Below are 19,651 nucleotides of genomic sequence, written 5' to 3' on the forward strand. Positions count from 1 at the left end.
GCCCAACAGATAAAAGCATTGTTTAGGCAAACCGACCGAGATAAAGGACTACGAACTAGGGCAAATATTTGCTCCCCTATTTTTGGGAAATTTTGAGGAGCTTCCATTAGAATTTCGGAGCGGTTCTTCCATTAAAATTTTAATGACATGCACTTGCCTTAAATATGTCAGTGGAAGCCTCCAGCCCTCGCTAATTAAACGCTCGTTGAGGCTTTCGATTTTGTTGCGGTACGCTGAGTTAGGTGCGGTGGTGGTTGCAAATAGGGGCGGCATTTATCGGGAAATTCACGCACGTTTGACACCAGCAAGAATTAATTGAGTTGAATTTGATGTCTGTTTCTCCGACTGACAAAAACGGGAGACGTTCTAGAGGAATAAATGCACTCAGTTCGGTTTATTGCAGTGGTTGTTGGCAAAAGACGTAATTTAAAAATAAATAAAAAATAAAATAAATAGGAATTGGTCAAAAATTTCAAGTGATTTTTTTTACTAATTAATTATCTATTTCTGAGCAAGATTTTGTGGTAATTGGGTCAAAATGGTGTAAATAATTCGAATAAAACAACTTGATCAAAATTTTTACTATACTTACCTACTCATAAAAAATTATCAAAATTACAATAACAAAAAATTTATAGCAAAGTTATTTCTATTTGGTGTAAAATTGTTTGAGAATTTCAAATCTGTTTTCATTTTTGTTCAAAGATTTGTCGTTTTCGAGATATCGACGAAATATACGAGTCGAGTTTAATTTTTTCCATCAGTCTCAAAAATAAATAAAAAATAAAATAAATAAATATTAATTAAATGCAGCCTGTGGTTTTTTACTAGCTAATAATCTTACTTTTGAGCCAGATTTTGTGGCAATCGAGTCAAAATTGTGTAATTAGTTCGAATAAAGCAACTTGATCAAAATTTTACTATACCCACCTACTGATAAAAATCATCAAAATTACAATAAATAAAAATTTAGTTCAAATTTTTTTCTATTCGATGTAAAATTGTTTGAGAATTTCAAATCTGTTTTCATTTTTGTTCAAAGATTTGTCGTTTTCGAGATATCGACGAAATATACAAGTCTAGTTTGGTTTTTCCCCATCAGTCTCAAAAATAAATAAAAAAATAAAATAAATAAATATTAATTAAAAGCAGCCTGTGGTTTTTTTACTAGTTAATTATCTTACTTTTGAGCAAGGTCTTGTGGCAATCGAGTCATAATTGTGTAAATAATTCGAATAAAACAACTTGATCAAAATTTTTACTATGCCCACCTACCCATAACAAATCATCAAAATTACAATAAATAAAAATTTAGTTCAAATTTTTTTCTGTTCGATGTAAAATTGTTTGAGAATTTCAAATCTGTTTTCATTTTTATTCAAAGATTTGTCGTTTTCGAGATATCGACGAAATATACGAGTCGAGTTTGATTTTTCCATCAGTCTCAAAAATAAATAAAAAATAAAATAAATAAATATTAATAAAAAGCAGCCTGTGGTTTTTTTACTAGTTAATTATCTTACTTTTGAGCAAGATCTTGTGGAAATCGAGTCATAATTGTGTAAATAATTCGAATAAAACAACTTGATCAAAATTTTTACTATGCTCACCTACCCATAAAAAATCATCAAAATTACAATAAATAAAAATTTAGTTCAAATTTTTTTCTATTTGATGTAAAATTGTTTGAGAATTTCAAATCTGTTTTCATTTTTGTTCAAAGATTTGTCGTTTTCGAGATATCGACGAAATATATGAGTCGAGTTTAATTTTTCCATTAGTCTCAAAAATAAATAAAAAATATAACAAATAAATATAAATAAAAGCAACTTGTGTTTTTTTACTAGTTAATTACCTTACTTTTGAGCAAGATCTTATGGCAATCGAGTCAAAATTGTGTAATTAGTTCGAATAAAACAACTTGATCAAAATTTTACTATACCCACCCACCCATAAAACATCATCAAAATTACAATAAATAAAAATATAGTTCAAATTTTTTTCTATTTGATGTAAAATTGTTTGAGAATTTTAAATCTATTTTAATTTTTGTTCAAAGATTTGTCGTTTTCGAGATATCGACGAAATATACGAATCGAGTTTGATTTTTCCATCAGTCTCAAAAATAAATAAAAAATAAAATAAATAAATATTAATTAAAAGCAGCCTGTGGTAGTTTTACTAGTTAATTATCTTACTTTTGAGCAAGGTCTTGTGGCAATCGAGTCATAATTGTGTAAATAATTCGAATAAAACAACTTGATCAAAATTTTTACTATGCCCACCTACCCATAAAAAATCATCAAAATTACAATAAATAAAAATTTAGTTCAAATTTTTTTCTATTTGATGTAAAATTGTTTGAGAATTTCAAATCTGTTTTCATTTTTGTTCAAAGATTTGTCGTTTTCGAGATATCGACGAAATATACGAGTCGAGTTTGATTTTTCCATCAGTCTCAAAAATAAATAAAAAATATAACAAATAAATATAAATAAAAGCAACTTGTGTTTTTTTTACTAGTTAATTATCTTACTTTTGAGCAAGATCTTATGGCAATCGAGTCAAAATTGTGTAATTAGTTCGAATAAAGCAACTTGATCAAAATTTTACTATACCCACCTACTCATAAAAATCATCAAAATTACAATAAATAAAAATATAGTTCAAATTTTTTTCTATTTGATGTAAAATTGTTTGAGAATTTTAAATCTATTTTAATTTTTGTTCAAAGATTTGTCGTTTTCGAGATATCGACGAAATATACGAGTCGAGTTTGATTTTTCCATCAGTCTCAAAAATAAATAAAAAATAAAATAAGTAAATATTAATTAAAAGCAGCCTGTGGTAGTTTTACTAGTTAATTATCTTACTTTTGAGCAAGATCTTGTGGCAATCGAGTCAAAATTGTGTAAATAATTCGAATAAAACAACTTGATCAAAATTTTACTATACCCACCTACCCATAAAAAATAATCAAAATTACAATAAATAAAAATTTAGTTTAAATTTTTTTCTATTTGATGTAAAATTGTTTGAGAATTTTAAATCTATTTTCATTTTTGTTCAAAGATTTGTCGTTTTCGAGATATCGACGAAATATACGAGTCGAGTTTGATTTTTCCATCAGTCTCAAAAATAAATAAAAAATAAAATAAGTAAATATTAATTAAAAGCAACCTATGGTTGTTTTTACTAGTTAATTATCTTACTTTTGAGCAAGATCTTGTGGCAATCGAGTCAAAATTGTGTAAATAATTCGAATAAAACAACTTGATCAAAATTTTACTATACCCACCTACCCATAAAAAATAATCAAAATTACAATAAATAAAAATTTAGTTTAAATTTTTTTCTATTTGATGTAAAATTGTTTGAGAATTTTAAATCTATTTTCATTTTTGTTCAAAGATTTGTCGTTTTCGAGATATCGACGAAATATACGAGTCGAGTTTGATTTTTCCATCAGTCTCAAAAATAAATAAAAAATAAAATAAGTAAATATTAATTAAAAGCAGCCTGTGGTAGTTTTACTAGTTAATTATCTTACTTTTGAGCAAGATCTTGTGGCAATCGAGTCAAAATTGTGTAAATAATTCGAATAAAACAACTTGATCAAAATTTTACTATACCCACCTACCCATAAAAAATAATCAAAATTACAATAAATAAAAATTTAGTTTAAATTTTTTTCTATTTGATGTAAAATTGTTTGAGAATTTTAAATCTATTTTCATTTTTGTTCAAAGATTTGTCGTTTTCGAGATATCGACGAAATATACGAGTCGAGTTTGATTTTTCCATCAGTCTCAAAAATAAATAAAAAATAAAATAAGTAAATATTAATTAAAAGCAACCTATGGTTGTTTTTACTAGTTAATTATCTTACTTTTGAGCAAGATCTTGTGACAATCGAGTCAAAATTGTGTAAATAATTCGAATAAAACAACTTGATTAAAATTTCTACAATACCTATCTACTCATAAAAAATCACCAAAATTACAATAACTAAAATTTGTTGTTCTTATTTTTTTAATTTACGAATAACACATAAAAATTAAAAATGTTTTCGAGATTTTAAAGATATTCGAAGAAGTATAATCGTTTTTAATTTTTCCAATCCGTCACTAATTAGGCTTTGAGTTGAATTTGATGTCTGTTTCTCCGACTGCCAAAAACGGGAGACGATGCAGAGGAATAAATGAACTCAGTTGGTTTTATTGCAGTGTTTGTTGTCAAAAGACGTAATTTGATGCGAATTTTTCGGGGAATAAAACAGCGGAGCGAATGTCGCACTGCTTATGAGGAAAATGAGGAGACATTGCGTCAGGGCGGTAAAATTATCCAACTCGAGGGTGGAAAGTCATTTGGCCCAATTGCGTTCTTCTGGCGGATTTTTCGGAAAAATTGGACAATCCAAGAGCGAAATAAATGTGTGGGGTTGTTAATTAAGCATCCGATTACTAGAGAGTCTTAATTACGGTTTTATTTGTCTAGTCCTTTGAATCTGGAATATCTTCAAACGTTGTTTCCGTTCGCTGTAATTACTGTAATGAGTCGCTCGAAACTCGGGTTAAGGTGGTGAGAGAATCCTATCGACTCGAGGCAACACACGTAAAAAACGCAAAAAATCTTCTAACTCCGTCGCCACCCCTTTTGTACGGCTGACACGTAATTTAGCTGCAAGGAATTGAAATTTTTCGCGAAATAATTGCGCCGTCTTTGTTTATCATTTTGACACGTAATCGACTTTCTTGAAAAAGCGTGTAAATTACGTACACGCCATTTGCATAAATTGGGCGGAAGCGGCCGGAAGCTCATCTATGAGCCAATTTCCGGACTGTGGATGTCATTACGGATCAAATACAAATGCGAAAAAACCGGAGGTTCGACAATAGATGGAGGGAAAAATCGCGGTTTTATCGCGAAGATTGCTCAGTCTGAGATTAGGACAAAGGCGGGGAAGTTGGGTGCTCGCTAAACTTTCAAGCGATTTCCCTAAACGAGATGTATTGTATTGTTTCTCAAAAGAGAAACTTCGGAGTTCTTTTATTTCAGTTCGGCCTCAGCGACGTGGAATACTTTTGATTTTCTTTATTATTAACGAATAAAATCCACGATATCCGGTTAAACATACCGCTCTGTCGGGAACAAACGCCAACTTTGAAATTTGAAATTCTCTAATCAGCTAAAGATTTCATCAAGAATTATTATTTAAACTGAACTAAAAAAGCTGTTTTCATGTTACGAATACAGTATACATACATAAACGAGGAGCGAAAATGAATCATAAAATGGGAAAAATTTGCCTCAGGCTCCAAAAAACATAAAGAATAATAATTAACACAATTGCTTAGACAATTTACTTGAAAGTAATTAATTTTCTGGATCGACAACGTGCTAAAAAGCTGAGGAAAAGTGTCATTTTTGACTTCGGTTTGTCAAAAAAATTATTTTAAATGCGTGTTTAAATTTTCGAAAAAGGTATAAAGTGCACTATTTTCAATCAAATTCAACGATTTTTTGGTATTTTTTTAGGAAACTTGTTAAATTAAGTCATATTCTTATCAAATTGTTGGAAAAGAATTGCATTTTTGGACGAAACACTTGTAATCCAGTATTGTAATTTTTCAGTCTTTTGCGAAATCTAGGTTTTTAGCTCACAAACGTCTTTAAAAGCACGAAAAGTCATATAATTTTTGTCCCATTTATTTTTTGTATAATTTTTGAAGAAAATGTAAAATGTAAAAATGCAAAGTAAATCTGTTTTTCTATAAAAAACGTGCTAATACTGTGTGACTATTAATAATGATTGTGATTTTTTATGAGAAAAAATGATCAAATTATGTAATTTTCAATTCAGTTTATTAACTTTTAGTCCAGTTAACAGAATTCCACAAAAACTGGTATTTTATCTCAGAAGAAGGCATATTTTTCCTATTTGGGAGCGAGTGATTAATCTTAGACAATTTTTTGCTTGAAATTCTGTAAATAGTTTATTTTGAAAGGAAACAAACGGTTCTTTGCTTGGAAACAAAAAATCTTTTTTAAAACCAAATGAAGACGCTAAATTCTGGCTCAAAAGTACAATTATTTTATAGTCTGGTTGAAAACGACTTATTTCAGACGATTCTTTGCTTAGAAATAGAAATTTTTTTATCTAAAATTTTTTATACTTAGAAAAAAAATTGAGAATTGCTAAAAAACATCTCATTCTGCGTAAAAAAAATTTATTATGTTGTAATATTAACAAAATCCGCTTATTTCGGACGATTCTTTGCTTAGATATAAAAAAATTGTTATCTAGAATTTTTTTTGCTTAGAAAAAAAAATGAGAATTGCTGAAAGACGCTTCATTCTGCCTGAAAAAATTTATTATGTTGTAATTTTAACAAAAACCTCTTATTTCTGACGATTCATTTGCTTAGAAATGAAGAAATTTTTGTCTAGAATTTTCTATACTTAGAAAAGAAAAAAAAATTAAGAAATGCTGAAAAACGTTTCATTCTGCCTGAAAAAAATTCATTATGTTGTAATTTTAACATAAACCCCTAATTTTTGACGATTCTTTGCTAAGAAAAGAGCAAATTTTTACAAAGAATACTAAAAACGCCGTATTCAGGTACAAAAGAACCAGTTAAGTTACAGTTTTGTAGAAAACAACAAACTTTAAAAGATTCTTTGCTTTGAAACGAAAAATTTTTTACATAACACACCAAAAACTTTCTATTCTGGTTCAAAAAGACGATTTATGTAAGGATTATTTGCTTAGAGACGTAAAACCTTTATTAAGGCAAACTGAAAACGCTTTATGCCGCTTAAAAAAGTTCTATTAATATCACAGTTTGAATAAAAAGGTTAATTTCGGACTATTTTTTGGCTTTTTTTTGGAGTCATTTTTTTGGACTTGATAGATTTTGTTTTTAATGTTGGAGTGAACTGACGAAAATTTGCCTTAGGTAGTTTGGAAACTTTTACAATTCGGGGATTTTTTGGTGTACTTTTGTTTACTTTGCAAAATAATTGCGCTTCTTTTTTCTGTCTGAAGAAGGTCCTAAAATGCTAAAAAAGAGGTTAACTAAAAAAACTGAGTTTTAAGTTTTAAAAACGGCAAAAGTAGCACAATTCCCCGCCCAATTCTCCAAATTTTCCCACTTTTCCTAGCTGGTGCACCTAGACGTCAGCCTGACGCAAATTTGCACGTTTATTAAAACTGATTCGTATTCGAAATGGGTTTTCATTCATTTGCTTTATTGTTTATCCCAGCGAAACAGTGTTTTTGTTGGCTCTAGCCACATTCATCCCTAAAACTTCCCTGCGTTTGATAAAACCCCTAATTGCAGTTCGAAATCCAGAAATGCGTCTTCTTAACGAGCGCTTAATTACGCCCGAGAGGGTCAACGGGCTAAGGTGGTGAACGCACAAAGCGCCTAATTAGCTTAGTTAGAGTCGCAAAGTGTACACAACCTTTCCAAACGCATCACAATAGCGAAATTACCTGCTGGCCGTGGGTGTACTCCACTCCCGCCACCAGACAAGTCGCCGCAGAGCTCAGCCTCTCCAGGCCATGGGTGGTGAAGTCGTCCAGGATGGCGCCGTCTTCAGCTGCATCGTCGCCAACGCTGTTCGAAGCGACATCGACGGGGCTTAATGCACTCAGCGGCACTGAAAATGAAGAACGACGGATTTATCGATTATTAATGCCACCGAGAATTTTGTTTGAACCCCAAATAATTAATGCGTCTTTCAATTACACAAAATCTGTTTGCTCGTCAATATTTATCAATCCATAAGCCGGCCCCGAGCCCGGAACGCAATAAAACGATACAATAACTTTCCATAAAAATCCAATTCTTCCCGGATCTCCTAAAATCGCACGACCGCCATTCTATCACGCCCCGATTTCTCCACGTCGGGACCGAATTCCAGGTCCAGTGACATGTAGATTTGAAGTAAATCCGGACTAATTGTTTTGAATTTTGCGAGTTTGCCAGCCGTCGGCGGTTCTTGCCGCTTCAGACGACGTATAAATCCAACTTACATATAAACCAGGAGATAAACTTTTGTACAAGTTTGGCTCGGGAAGTGCATTCCGTTGGACGAACGCCAGACTTTTTGCCCGGTCTGTGCTTTTGATTAACAATGCTGCGGTTTAGATTAAAGGGATATTTTCTTCCAGTAATCTGTTATTTAACACGAGCTGCGAAATGTAATGGAATTGTAATTGATGAATTTCGCTTATCAATTTATCAAGAAATGAAATCCGACACGGGCGATTTATCACAAACCAACGCAAAATAATATTACTAGTTATTACCTCATTTTGTTTTAAAAACATCTAACAGTCAAATAAATATTTTTCAATTTAATTTAATTATTCTCCCGGCGCATCCACCATTTTTGATCAAAGCCAAAACTAATATTGTTTATAAAATACACATTTCTTGTAATGAAACAAAAGAAATCTTATTCAATCGACTTATAATATTATTCAAAAAGCCACATATTACCACTTTATGGCCATTTTACTGTTATTAATTTATTCCGCCAAATGCCGCTCAGTTACTTGTCAATAGTTTAAAAATGCATGAAAATATCGCAGATTTTTTCTTATTTCTGCTATTATAAGTAAAATAATTCAACAAAATTAAAATTGGTAAGTTACTAGTTTTTAAGTTCTCAACTTTGTTTCAATTAAAAAAAAAACTTTACTACAAGAATGACTGAAGCCAGAAAAAAGCTAGATGTGCAAACTTTTTTGTTTACAAAGTACTAGCAAAAAGTCTATATTTGGGGTGTAGATAAAGGTTTAAACATAGACCAAAAAAATAAAAATACAAAAAAAATTATGATTTCAATAAATAAATAATGCACTTTTGATTTCAAAGCATTGTCCAAAAATTTTCGTTTGAAACAAACAACACCACCATATTTTCAATAGGTGAAGTTGAAATAGAATAAACTACGAGCATTAAGAGTACAATTAAGCCATTAAATTTGAAACAATCTGCTACAAAATTATCAGGAAAAACAGTGTGATAGAAGACGACGAAAAGTTCACACCAGTTAAAATTCTATTACATTTTTAATATTCTAGAAGGAGAAAAAATTGTACTTTCCACGTTTTCTTAAGTGATAGAAATACACAATTTTTTTTCTTTGCATTTTTTATTGTTTATTTTAAATTTTGCGTAACACTAAAAGTTTTTTTTTATTATTTACGACGTAATATAAATTCTTTTGGGTAAAACCCTCATTAACAGTAACCACGCTGTAAATAATGTAGGCAAGTAATTTATGACCATTAGAGTGATGCGAAGAAAGGAATAATAAATTTCCAGAGTTTGTTTTGGTTTGCCAGAGATTTAAGATTAATAAAAACAACATTAAAGTAGGTTTCTTTAAATCATTTTTATTCAAAAACTTCCAAACCGAAACACGAAGCCCAAAGCTTTGATAAACCATTAATTTGGACTTGCACTTGTAAACTTTGCTTTGATACATAATACTTATAAAAGTTTATTATATTTATAATTGGGCGAAACTAAATAACGAGTTAAGTTGAAATTAACAAGAAAACTTTAGTAATAAAAGCGGAAACATTTTGTAATAAAAATACGTTACAGGAAAATTGATCTTTACAATGCGTTTCGTTTAATAAACAGTTGATGAACAAAGTTTTAGTTTTTGTAGTAAATAATAAATCAGTCCGGAGTGGAGTTATAAAAATATTCATCAAGTTTTTCATTGTTTCATTTCATTTCTTCCGATACTCTTAATTATTAACGGCTTTCCGCCTCTCCCTCTCCCGTTCAAAACAAACAAGATTTCACAAGCAACAAATTAGAGAATTAATTAAAAAGTTGGCGCACTTTTCTCTGCATTTTAAACTTCCACCCATTAATAATAAAAACTCTCGCCCTGATTTGCTTTTCTTGTAAAATCAATCCCGTTGGCAAGCCTGCATTTGTGGTTTTGAAACTTCGCGCCCAAACTGTCCAGGCCGTCAAAATGAATGAAGGCTTAGGTCCCGTCAAAATTTCCGTCTAAATGCCGGAAAATGCAGTCTCGTCAAAACTCCAGTTCCGGGCTGCTGATGGTCGGCCCGAACTTCCGGGTCGGGAAGAAGATCGGGAGCGGGAATTTCGGGGAACTGCGGCTCGGGAAGAACCTCTATAACAACGAACACGTCGCGATTAAGCTGGAGCCCATCAAGACCAAGGCGCCGCAGCTGCATCTGGAGTACCGGTTTTACAAAATCCTGGGCCAGCATGAGGGGATCCCCAAGGTGTTCCATCTGGGCACGTGTGGCGGGCGGTACAATGCGATGGTGATGGAGCTCCTGGGGCCCAGCTTGGAGGATTTGTTCACTTTGTGCAATCGGCGGTTTCGGCTGAAGACCGTTCTGATGATCGCTGACCAGTTGTTGACGCGGATTGAGTACGTGCACAGCAAACGGTTGATTTTTAGGGACATCAAGCCGGAGAACTTCCTCCTGGGGCGGACCAAGACGAAGAAGGAGAAGATCATCCACATTATTGATTTTGGGTTAGCGAAGGAGTACATGGACGAGGCAACAAACCGGCACATTCCTTACAGGTCGGTCAAAATGTTGTGTAAATTTTTGGTGACTTTTGGTTTAGGGAACACAAATCTTTGACAGGGACCGCTCGCTACATGAGCATCAACACCCACATGGGGCGCGAGCAGTCCCGCAGGGACGATTTGGAGGCAATGGGCCACATGTTTATGTACTTCCTTCGTGGCTCCTTGCCCTGGCAAGGCCTCAAAGCCGATACCTTGAAGGAAAGGTACCAAAAAATCGGCGAAACGAAGCGCACCACCCCCATTGAGACTCTCTGTGAGGGCCACCCTGAGGAAATGGCCACGTACTTGCGCTACGTTCGCCGATTGGACTTTTTCGAAACGCCCGATTACGACTACCTTCGGAAAATCTTCAAGGATTTGTACAAGGAGAAGGGCTATGCCGACGATGGAGTTTTCGACTGGTCAGGTAAAACTCCCGGCTTCGTTGGATTTTCTCACTGTCTTCTCACTCCCCAAACAGACCGATTAATTTGGTTGAGTGGCCGTGAAAGGAAGTTCAGTGATACAAAGTATTATTTCAGCAAGCATATTGCGCCCAGCGCTCAGAGCGATGTAAGTAAAGCAAGTATCAATTTTTGCAGTCTTGCAAAAATATGCTTGCTGGAATTATCCCAATTCTGTCAACGCACACAAGCCGTGTCTAACCGTTGGCTTTTCAGGGCTGACACCGCCATCGGCGACTGCGCTCGTCAAAGACTGAAACCGCATTTTGTAACAGTTTTATTGAAGTAAACGACCTAAGAACAAGCCGTGTTTTATTTTCCCTAAAACTCAAAACGTACACAATTGGGATTATTTCTCTGAACTCTTGTTTAACATTTTTCAGATTTGGACCGTCTTAAGAATTAAGTTGGTTTATAATTCACTCGAATTCTAATACTTGGGAATTTCAATATTGATACTTGAGTCAATTTTATTACTTCCAATAAGTTTAAAAATCTGCTGGTGATGTTTGGACCAAATACTATAATTCATGAGATACTAGGATAATACATAATTCGTCTATACTTGTCTTATTAGTATGTATGCAAAAATTTTGGTATACACGTTGAGATGCTCACGGAATTTTTTCCATTAAAAAAAAAACAACGCCAACTTAAAATAGTTCAATAAAAGTTCAGAAGTCTAAGAGAAACACTCACAGCACTCCATTATTGGTGTTTTAAAGAATACTATAGATAATGATGCGCAAAGTTTGAAGTTATTTTTCACCTTTACGTTCATCTCTTTTTCTCTCAAAACAATTTTTCCTTTATTAGGATGTGCTCTTACGTTTACAATTTGGCGCCTTTACGATTTTACCTTTTGTCGCATTATTTTCTTATTTCTGTCAGTTTTAAACTCTGCTTTACGTTTATACGTCTATGTGTTCTCTCAATCTCTTATTTTTGTTTTCGTGTTGTTTCCTTACCTTTTCTACACTTTTTTTTTATAGAAAAATTGTTACCCTGATCCGGGTTCGAACACCCGACCTCCCCCGTTGTAAGTGGCGCTTATACCACTGAGCCACCAGGCCCCAGGTGCTGACTGTGTTTTGCAGATATTTTAACACAAACTTTTTAAATAAATCAACATTAAAAACTATATAATTGCAATAATTCGCCTAAAACGCAAATACATTTAGTTCAAAAGTCGGCGAATTAGCTCGAGAAAACATTTTCTTCCACTTTTTTTCATTTTAATTCTCTAATTTTCCACTACATTTCATTATAAGATACCGAGCGTATTATTTGACTACAAATTTAAAATAGTTTTTACTTTTTTTGTGACTTTTAGCACGTTTTTGACCGCAAATGGACATAATTTCTTTAAAAATCACCAAATTTGTGTATTTTCTAGTCAAAAATAGTGGACGTGCGCAAATCCTACTGTATTGGCAGTGGCCATGATTTTTATTAACAATGTTTTTCGAGAATTTACTAAACAAACTCAGTTAACTAAAAACTTTTAGACATAAATTAAATATTTTCGTTTATTTTTTTATAATTCAAGAAATAAGTTATCTCAGGATTCAACGCTAAAGTTTGAAGTTATGTTTTACTTTTACGTTCATCTCTTTTTCTCTCAAAACAAAAGGTATTTTCTCTTCATTAGGATGTGCTCTTACGTTTACAATTTGGCGCCTTTACGATTTTACCTTTTGCCGCATTATTTTCTTATTTCTGTCAGTTTTAAACTCCGCTTTACGTTTATACGTCTGTGTGTTCTCTCAATCTCTTATTTTTGTTTTCGTGTTGTTTCCTTACCTTTTCTACACTTTTTTTCATAGAAAAATTGTTACCCTGATCCGGGTTCGAACACCCGACCTCCCCCGTCGTAAGTGGCGCTTATACCACTGAGCCACCAGGCCCCAAGAACTGACCGTGTTTTGCAGATATTTTAACACAAACTTTTTAAATAAATCAACATTACAAACTATATAATTGCAATAATTCACCTAAAACGCAAATACATTCAGTTCAAAAGTCGGCGAATTAGCTCGAGAAAACATTTTTTTTCACTTTTTTTCAATTTAATTCTCTAATTTTTCACTAGATTTTATCAAAAGATACCGGGCGTATAAGTTGATTCTACAATTTTAAAATTGTTTTTACCATTTTTGTAACTTCCAGCACGTTTTTGACTGAAAATGGACATAATTTCTCCAAAAATGACCAAAATTGTGTATTTTCTAGTCAAAAATAGTGGACGTGCGCAAATCCTACCGGATTCACAGTTGATTTTTATTAACAAGGTTTTTGGGACTTTATTAGACAAACTCAGTTAACTAAAAATTTTTAGAGATAAATTAAATATTTTCTTTTAATTTTTTTTATAACAAGCTACACTTAAGTGGCAAATGAAGGTTATTATTATTATTATTATTACGATATGGAAAAATCTTGGCATTAACTTTTTGTTTTCCCGTTAAAATAAATCGGTGAAACGGTTTTGGCGGTTGCAAAAACTGGGTCCACCTTCGTGATTTGTGTTATTGCTGATATTATGATATCTGACAGTGATGGCGGCGCCACCCGCTCCCGACACAGATTTATACTTGCGTCCCCTTGCATTTCCCGTCCACTTTTCCTGATGCCGTTGCGGATTTATGGCCGCACGCAACAATATTGTTTACGTATTAGATGGAGGAAGATGTGCTACAAGCCTATGGGCAATTAGCGCAAACCCGGCAATAAATAACCGGCGAAACGTTCCCTCCTCATATTTCGGTAATTTATTCGATTTGGAACAAAGCGGCATCAATCACCCACCGGCAGACTGTCACCAACTCGTGACGTCACCGTTCAGTTGAAATATTTAAACAATGTGCTGTTGACACGGGGAAACACCGGCGAGAATTAGCGATGATGTTTTAGTTTGGCAAAGTTCGCCCGCTTTGTAATGAATAATGCGCGTCAGCGTATTCGATCTAATTTAATTGTTTGTCTTGCCGGCAAGTCGGCGAAAATCGAATTGAAAAAACATCCGCAACTTTGTTAACTCGACCCGAGGCGAACGTTTAACTTTGGGACGCTAGTTTTTACACAGTGATGGATGCGCGGAATTTGCAAGGGTTCCGCAGCTATGCTGAACCGTCACTTGCCACCATTATTACACCGAAATGAGAAGAAAACATAATTATTGCCGCCCGCTAACATTCGGTTTGCATCCGCTTTTATCTCCTGTGTAATCAGCCAAATGCACAACTATAAATTCAAAACAAACACTTTTTAACAGCTGATTCGACTATTAATTCACCAGATACAATTTATTACGCCCGCTTTTACCGCCCATCTAACTAAAAGTTTAACAGTAAAAAGCATTAAATTTTATGCGTCGAAAATTGGGCCACGAAAAACAAGGTTTTTTAACTGCTTTCCCAAAAGTAAACCAAAAAAATCCAAAAAAAATTTCTTATTTTTTATTGTTGATTTAAATTGTTTCTATCATCGGCTCTTTTATTTTTGTACCAGGCTGGTACACGTTATAATAAGTAATCTTTTCCAAATTTTAAGTAAATTTGCGAATTTTTTATTGAAAAATTACAATTAGAAAAGATGTTTTATTTGTTGGGTTCTGTTACCAGTTAAAATTAGCACACGTATTTCTGATACACCCGGTATTATATTTAAATTACATGCCTTTTTTATGTTTTATCTGCTTTATAATAAATTCAGATATGATTAAACTGTTGAAAAAAATTTATTTAAACCAAACAGTAGATTTGCCCGGCGCATCCACCATTTTTACTATTGCTAAGTAGTCAATTTTTTTGCGCAAATTTCGAAAACGGTACATTATATTGAAAGAAAAAAAAAGTTATAACATTTTCTTTTAGTTTTTTAGTACCTTAAATAGGTTATGCCGAAAAAGAACGGAAATTTTAGAACCTCTCTTTCTAACTAGCAGGAAAACCGATACCCATACGTATTTATTTTAAAACAAAAAAAATTGTGAACGCAATTTATTGTGAACTCGTTACAAGTTATGATAACGTTTTAAACAATTCCAATGAAAAAATACCGTTCCGCTTGAAATTTCAAAAGTTTAGACACAAATCAATCGTCAGAATTTTTCTCATTGCTGTTGTAACGGAAGAACTTTATTAGGAATTCAGAAAACTTGAAATGTATTAACATTCCAAGTTGCAACGCGAGAAGCAATTCTTTTAATCTAAAAGTTAGGACTGCATCTCGCTGCAATTTAATGGAAATCAAATTCCTTCCTCTCATTTGAATTCAAAAAACTCGTTACCTGATGACGAATGCAAATCACTGTTACGAATTTTTTTATCGTGTGAAACTTGTTCGTTGCGCCGTTTAATTGCGTGCAATCACATCAAACGGACTGCCTATGCATAGATTCGTCGAGGTATCCGTGTTATGAATGCTTTGGCTTTGATGTATAATTTTTGGGTCGGCGGCCCAAAGTCCGCTTTAATTAAGAGGCGAGGAAGGTACAGTTAATCGAATTTGATGGTAATAGCAGAGTCTACAATAACAATGTAAGCCGTTTCCGCTTTATCTACGAGTGACACGCTCGGGATTGTGATGGATTTTATATCGGGATGGAAACAAGGCTTGTACTTGGGCGCTGCAAAAAAGGGCACAAAACGGGCGCGAACCACAGACAACTTCAATGTAACAGTGCAATAGTTTACCTAAAACAGTAAAAAAGAATTATTACCGGAGGCATTATTTTTTGCCCGGCGCATCCACCATTTTTACCAAACATAATTTTCATAAAACAAACAAAAATGTTGCAAAATGTAGTGGCAACAAGAAAATCAGCTTATTTCAGTTTAGTTGTAGGTTTGCTAGAAACTTTCCCGGCGCATCCACCATTTTTAAAACCTAATTTTACGAAGTAGTGGTTGTTTTTCCAGCTTGTTAATTCAGGCGTAACTGTCGTTTTTCCGCATTTTCTCGGTAAATTTTGGCGGCACGCGACCGTTTAATGCAATTGCGACGTTGCCGGCAATCAAAGCGCGGCGTTGTCGCGTGATTTCATGCGCGAGCGAGCGTCAAGCTGCGCAATCACGTTCAAAAATGCGATTTTAAGCTCGGCCTTCGGTGTTTGCTGTTGACATTCCGTTCTTTCACGCATATTAGATCGGAAAAATGCGGCAATGAAGTGGCGCTCGTATTTGCGAGTTTGCAATGTTTTATTCATTCGCAGCTTCATCTCCCCGTTAATAATCGGATGATAAAAACGCAAATGGCCGTCTGGAAATCAATTTAGCGACGAATTGAATCACGGCAGGTTTTATCGCCGCTATAACGATTAATGGCAGCTTAATGTCGGCGGCGATTCCATCATGTTTATTCGGTCCGGCCAAGGACGACAATGTTGTGACATTCGTGGGAATGGTATCAGGAAGTCAATATTTAGCCGACAAATGAGACGTTTGTCTTCGGGCGCCAATACGGTGACGCTCCATAAATTCTCTTATCTGGGGAAGGAGGTTAATGAAAAAACACGGAAGGGGAGGTCAAGGTAAACGCCGCGAGAGCGCTTAACTTAATGTCGGGGCTGATAAAGGAGAAAAAAGGTTTTTGTTGCAAAACAATTATAAAAAAGTTTGGGAGTTTAAGGGAGGGGGTTTGGAGCCGCCGTGTTCTCCTGGTGTAATGGGGACGGAAGACGAGCCAAGGAAAATAGGATGCTGTTTTGGTCCGAGCTACACTGATTGCTCAATCCATTTTCCTGCAAATATTTTAATGAAGTGTCATGAGCAATGCGCTTGAAAATGCGCATCTTTTAAGCACTATTTTTGCAATGAACAATTACACAAGTCTACAAAAACAATTTTTTTTACCAAGAGACAATTTATATTAATTTATTTAAGTCATAAATACAAGATGATTCTTTTAAAGCCTATATTAGAAACTTTTTAACTAGAGCTTTAAAATTGTATATACGATCCAAATCGACGATTTTGAGTTTCACTAATTTTTTCAAAATGGCTGGGCTTCCAGAAATAGTAATCACACATTGTTATTGCATATTTGAATTTACCTTCTCACGTTGAGCAAAATTTACCTCAGTAGTTGGTACTTATCTGTCATAGTTTTTGACATATGACAATTTTTTGGTTAAAATTTTAATTTGCAAGGGTTTATCTAAGATATCACAGACCTTGAACCCTTTGCGATAAGTGAATAATTTTTTTTGCATTCGATAACCGAAGGTTTGAAGAGTCTTTTAAAATTTTCAAAATTGTCAACCGTCAAAATTCATGGCTAGTATGATTTTTTTCAAAATGGTTATCAAAAATCGGCTGTAACTCAGTTTTTTCAAATAGAATGACTCTATTTTCTTAACAGCAATCGAAAGAACATCGATTTTTATGATGATTTTTATCAATACGTTTTATATCTATCTCTTACAGTTTTTGAAAAAAATCACAAAAAACAGATTTTACTTCGTAATTTTTATAGGTAATCAAGTAGACCTTGCAAAATGGTCAACAATTGTCAAACTTTAATATTTTATTTAGTTTTCAACTGGTTTATTATCGAATAAGCAGTAAAACAATGATATTTAATTATTTTTTCTATAACTTAGTGAATTATGTAAAGTAAATCAGTCAGTCTGCCATCGAATTTTGAACTTCTTGAATATAAATGGTAAACAAAAAGGACATTTTCTTTAATTCGTACCACAATTTTATTGTATTTTTCAAAAGTTTCCTTAATTAAAAATAAAAATAATTAGCTAAAATTTTGTTTTCGGCAATTATTTAAAAAACTGTAAGAGATAGATATAAATAATGTTAATAAAAGTTTGCATAAAAATTGATGTTCTTTTGATTGCCATTGAAAAAACAGAGTCATCTCATTTGAAAAAACTGTTTTGTAATAATTTTTTAATCATCATTTTCAAAAAATCATAGTAGCCTTGCAATTTGACAATCGAGAATTCTGATGATTTTAAAACACCCTTCGAAACTTTGGCTATCAAATGCAAAAAGTACAATTTTGTTATTGTAAAGAGTTCACTTACTGTAATATTTTAAATAAACCCTTGCTAATAAAAATTTGTATAAAAAAAATTGACAAATTACCAAACTACATAGGATAAACTGACCGTGATAGTACAGAAAAAAAACAGTTTGTGAAATTTTTCATGTTGCAAAAATTATCAAACACTGATATTTATTAATAAATATTTAAAAAAGTTAACGTTCTAATTTTTTTCGACTTTAGTATCAGACTTGGGGACAATTGTACGTTTGGTTTTATCTGTTGTCAAAAACTGTTGTAAGCTAGTGTTATTATTTATGTTAATTTTATTATTAAAACTAACGAAGCAACAACAGTGATTTAATGAAAAAACAAAAGTGTCGTCTTGCTTCGCTTTTATGGTACTAATAAGACACTGCAATTAAGTTGTTAATCAAGCTAGAAATAGGTCAGAGTTTAAAACAGCGATCAATTTTTGCACCTGAGCAAGTGCTTCCAACAGTTGAGCATCCGTTAATTATGTGGAAAGTAATTGCGCAACTTCCGAGTATACGCAAACAACTGAACATCGTCTTGCTTTGCTCCAACTTGCGTAATTGTGTAAAAATAATTCGATTCAATAATTTATCGTGAGCGATTCGATTTCTGTGGCACAATTCCGGCGCGTTCATTAAATATGAGATCCCGGCAGCGAACTTGTACCAACTTCCGGAATAAAAAAGTTAGTTCTCTTCAGTCTTCAATTTCGATTTCCATTCGGCGCAGCGCAATATGTTAAATCGCATGAATTTATTATCTTCACGGAAGGCTTGATCCGAACTCGGTCGGTTATTCCCCGTATCGCTCGATTTTTAATTGGAACGCTTCCATCGGGGAAAAACCCGAATAATAGAGATACATTATGACAGCAGGGGAAATTGTACCGTCACCGGATATCCGGCCCATGCGTGCTTACTTGTCAGATGCACACGTCTCTCGTCTTGATAGCGCCAACAAAGACGAGGCCTCGTCCCACTTACAAGCGATTTACAATACCTTCACATTGATTATAATTGTTTTTTGTGTGAGAGGGCTAATGAAACGTCACACGGAGCGAACGATGACAGATGCTGATGAAATTGAGGATATTGGAGGGTGGTCACGTGCCGTTTCGCTTCTCCACAGATGCTCGCCTGGCATACAGAACAGGTGTTATCTGAAGATGATGGCGTCTTTTCCGGCATTACCTGAAGGATTTGAATGGCACGTGACCGCCTTCGAGGCAATTAAAAGGGCGGCCAGGTGCTGGCTAATGCCGAACTTCTAGCCCGGCGCATCCACCATTTTTGAATAATCGCCAATAAAATGTTAGGGAATGGTTTAGCAATATTTTCTATGTGAATTTGTCACGATCAAACGAGTTAAAACCCTTAATCATTTTTCCAAAAAGTCGTACTTTCTTCAGAATTTTTTATTACCCCACCTGTTGAGAGCCACTGTGTGGCTTATGGTAGTTTAGTAGCGGTTAATTTTTTTGTTCAACAAAATAAACGTAGTGGTGTATGGGCGTTTTTAATTTTTTTATAAATCGTTTATTTGCGTGGGAGGTTCGAATCCCG

At 33.7% G+C, this 19,651-nt stretch overlaps 2 protein-coding genes across 4 annotated transcripts in view; one reads left to right on the forward strand and one right to left on the reverse strand.

Annotated features, from left to right (window-relative positions):
• LOC103314059 (uncharacterized protein) overlaps window positions 1-19,651 on the reverse strand; it is a 53,559-nt gene that overhangs the window by 6,968 nt on the left and 26,940 nt on the right. The window contains exon 2 of the mRNA XM_008198919.3: window positions 7,499-7,665. Within this exon, the coding sequence (XP_008197141.1) occupies window positions 7,499-7,665 (167 nt within the window). The remainder of the gene's footprint in view (window positions 1-7,498; window positions 7,666-19,651) is intronic.
• LOC662202 (casein kinase I) lies at window positions 9,969-11,355 on the forward strand. 3 transcript variants are annotated; one of them, XM_008198917.3, is made up of 5 exons: window positions 9,969-10,422; window positions 10,471-10,599; window positions 10,644-11,014; window positions 11,069-11,160; window positions 11,268-11,355. In XM_008198917.3, exons 1-5 carry the CDS (start codon window positions 10,061-10,063, stop codon window positions 11,271-11,273), a joined length of 960 nt encoding a protein of 319 aa, XP_008197139.1. In that variant the 5' UTR covers window positions 9,969-10,060; the 3' UTR covers window positions 11,274-11,355. The 3 variants fall into 3 exon arrangements, with proteins under 3 accessions (XP_008197139.1, XP_008197138.1, XP_008197140.1); XM_008198916.3 differs by having other exon boundaries at window positions 9,970-10,599; XM_008198918.3 differs by lacking the exon at window positions 11,069-11,160 and having other exon boundaries at window positions 9,970-10,599.

This window comes from Tribolium castaneum, chromosome 6 (genome assembly GCF_031307605.1).
Source record: "Tribolium castaneum strain GA2 chromosome 6, icTriCast1.1, whole genome shotgun sequence".
Classification (NCBI taxonomy): domain Eukaryota; kingdom Metazoa; phylum Arthropoda; class Insecta; order Coleoptera; family Tenebrionidae; genus Tribolium; species Tribolium castaneum.

Coding starts and splice junctions, on each gene's coding strand:
- LOC662202 (XM_008198916.3), top strand. CDS start 10,061: ATGCAGTCTCGTCAAAACTCCAGTTCCGGGCTGCTGATGGTCGGCCCG. Junction 10,600..10,643: donor AACCGGCACATTCCTTACAG/GTCGGTCAAAAT, acceptor CTTTTGGTTTAG/GGAACACAAATCTTTGACAG. Junction 11,015..11,068: donor TGGAGTTTTCGACTGGTCAG/GTAAAACTCCCG, acceptor CTCCCCAAACAG/ACCGATTAATTTGGTTGAGT.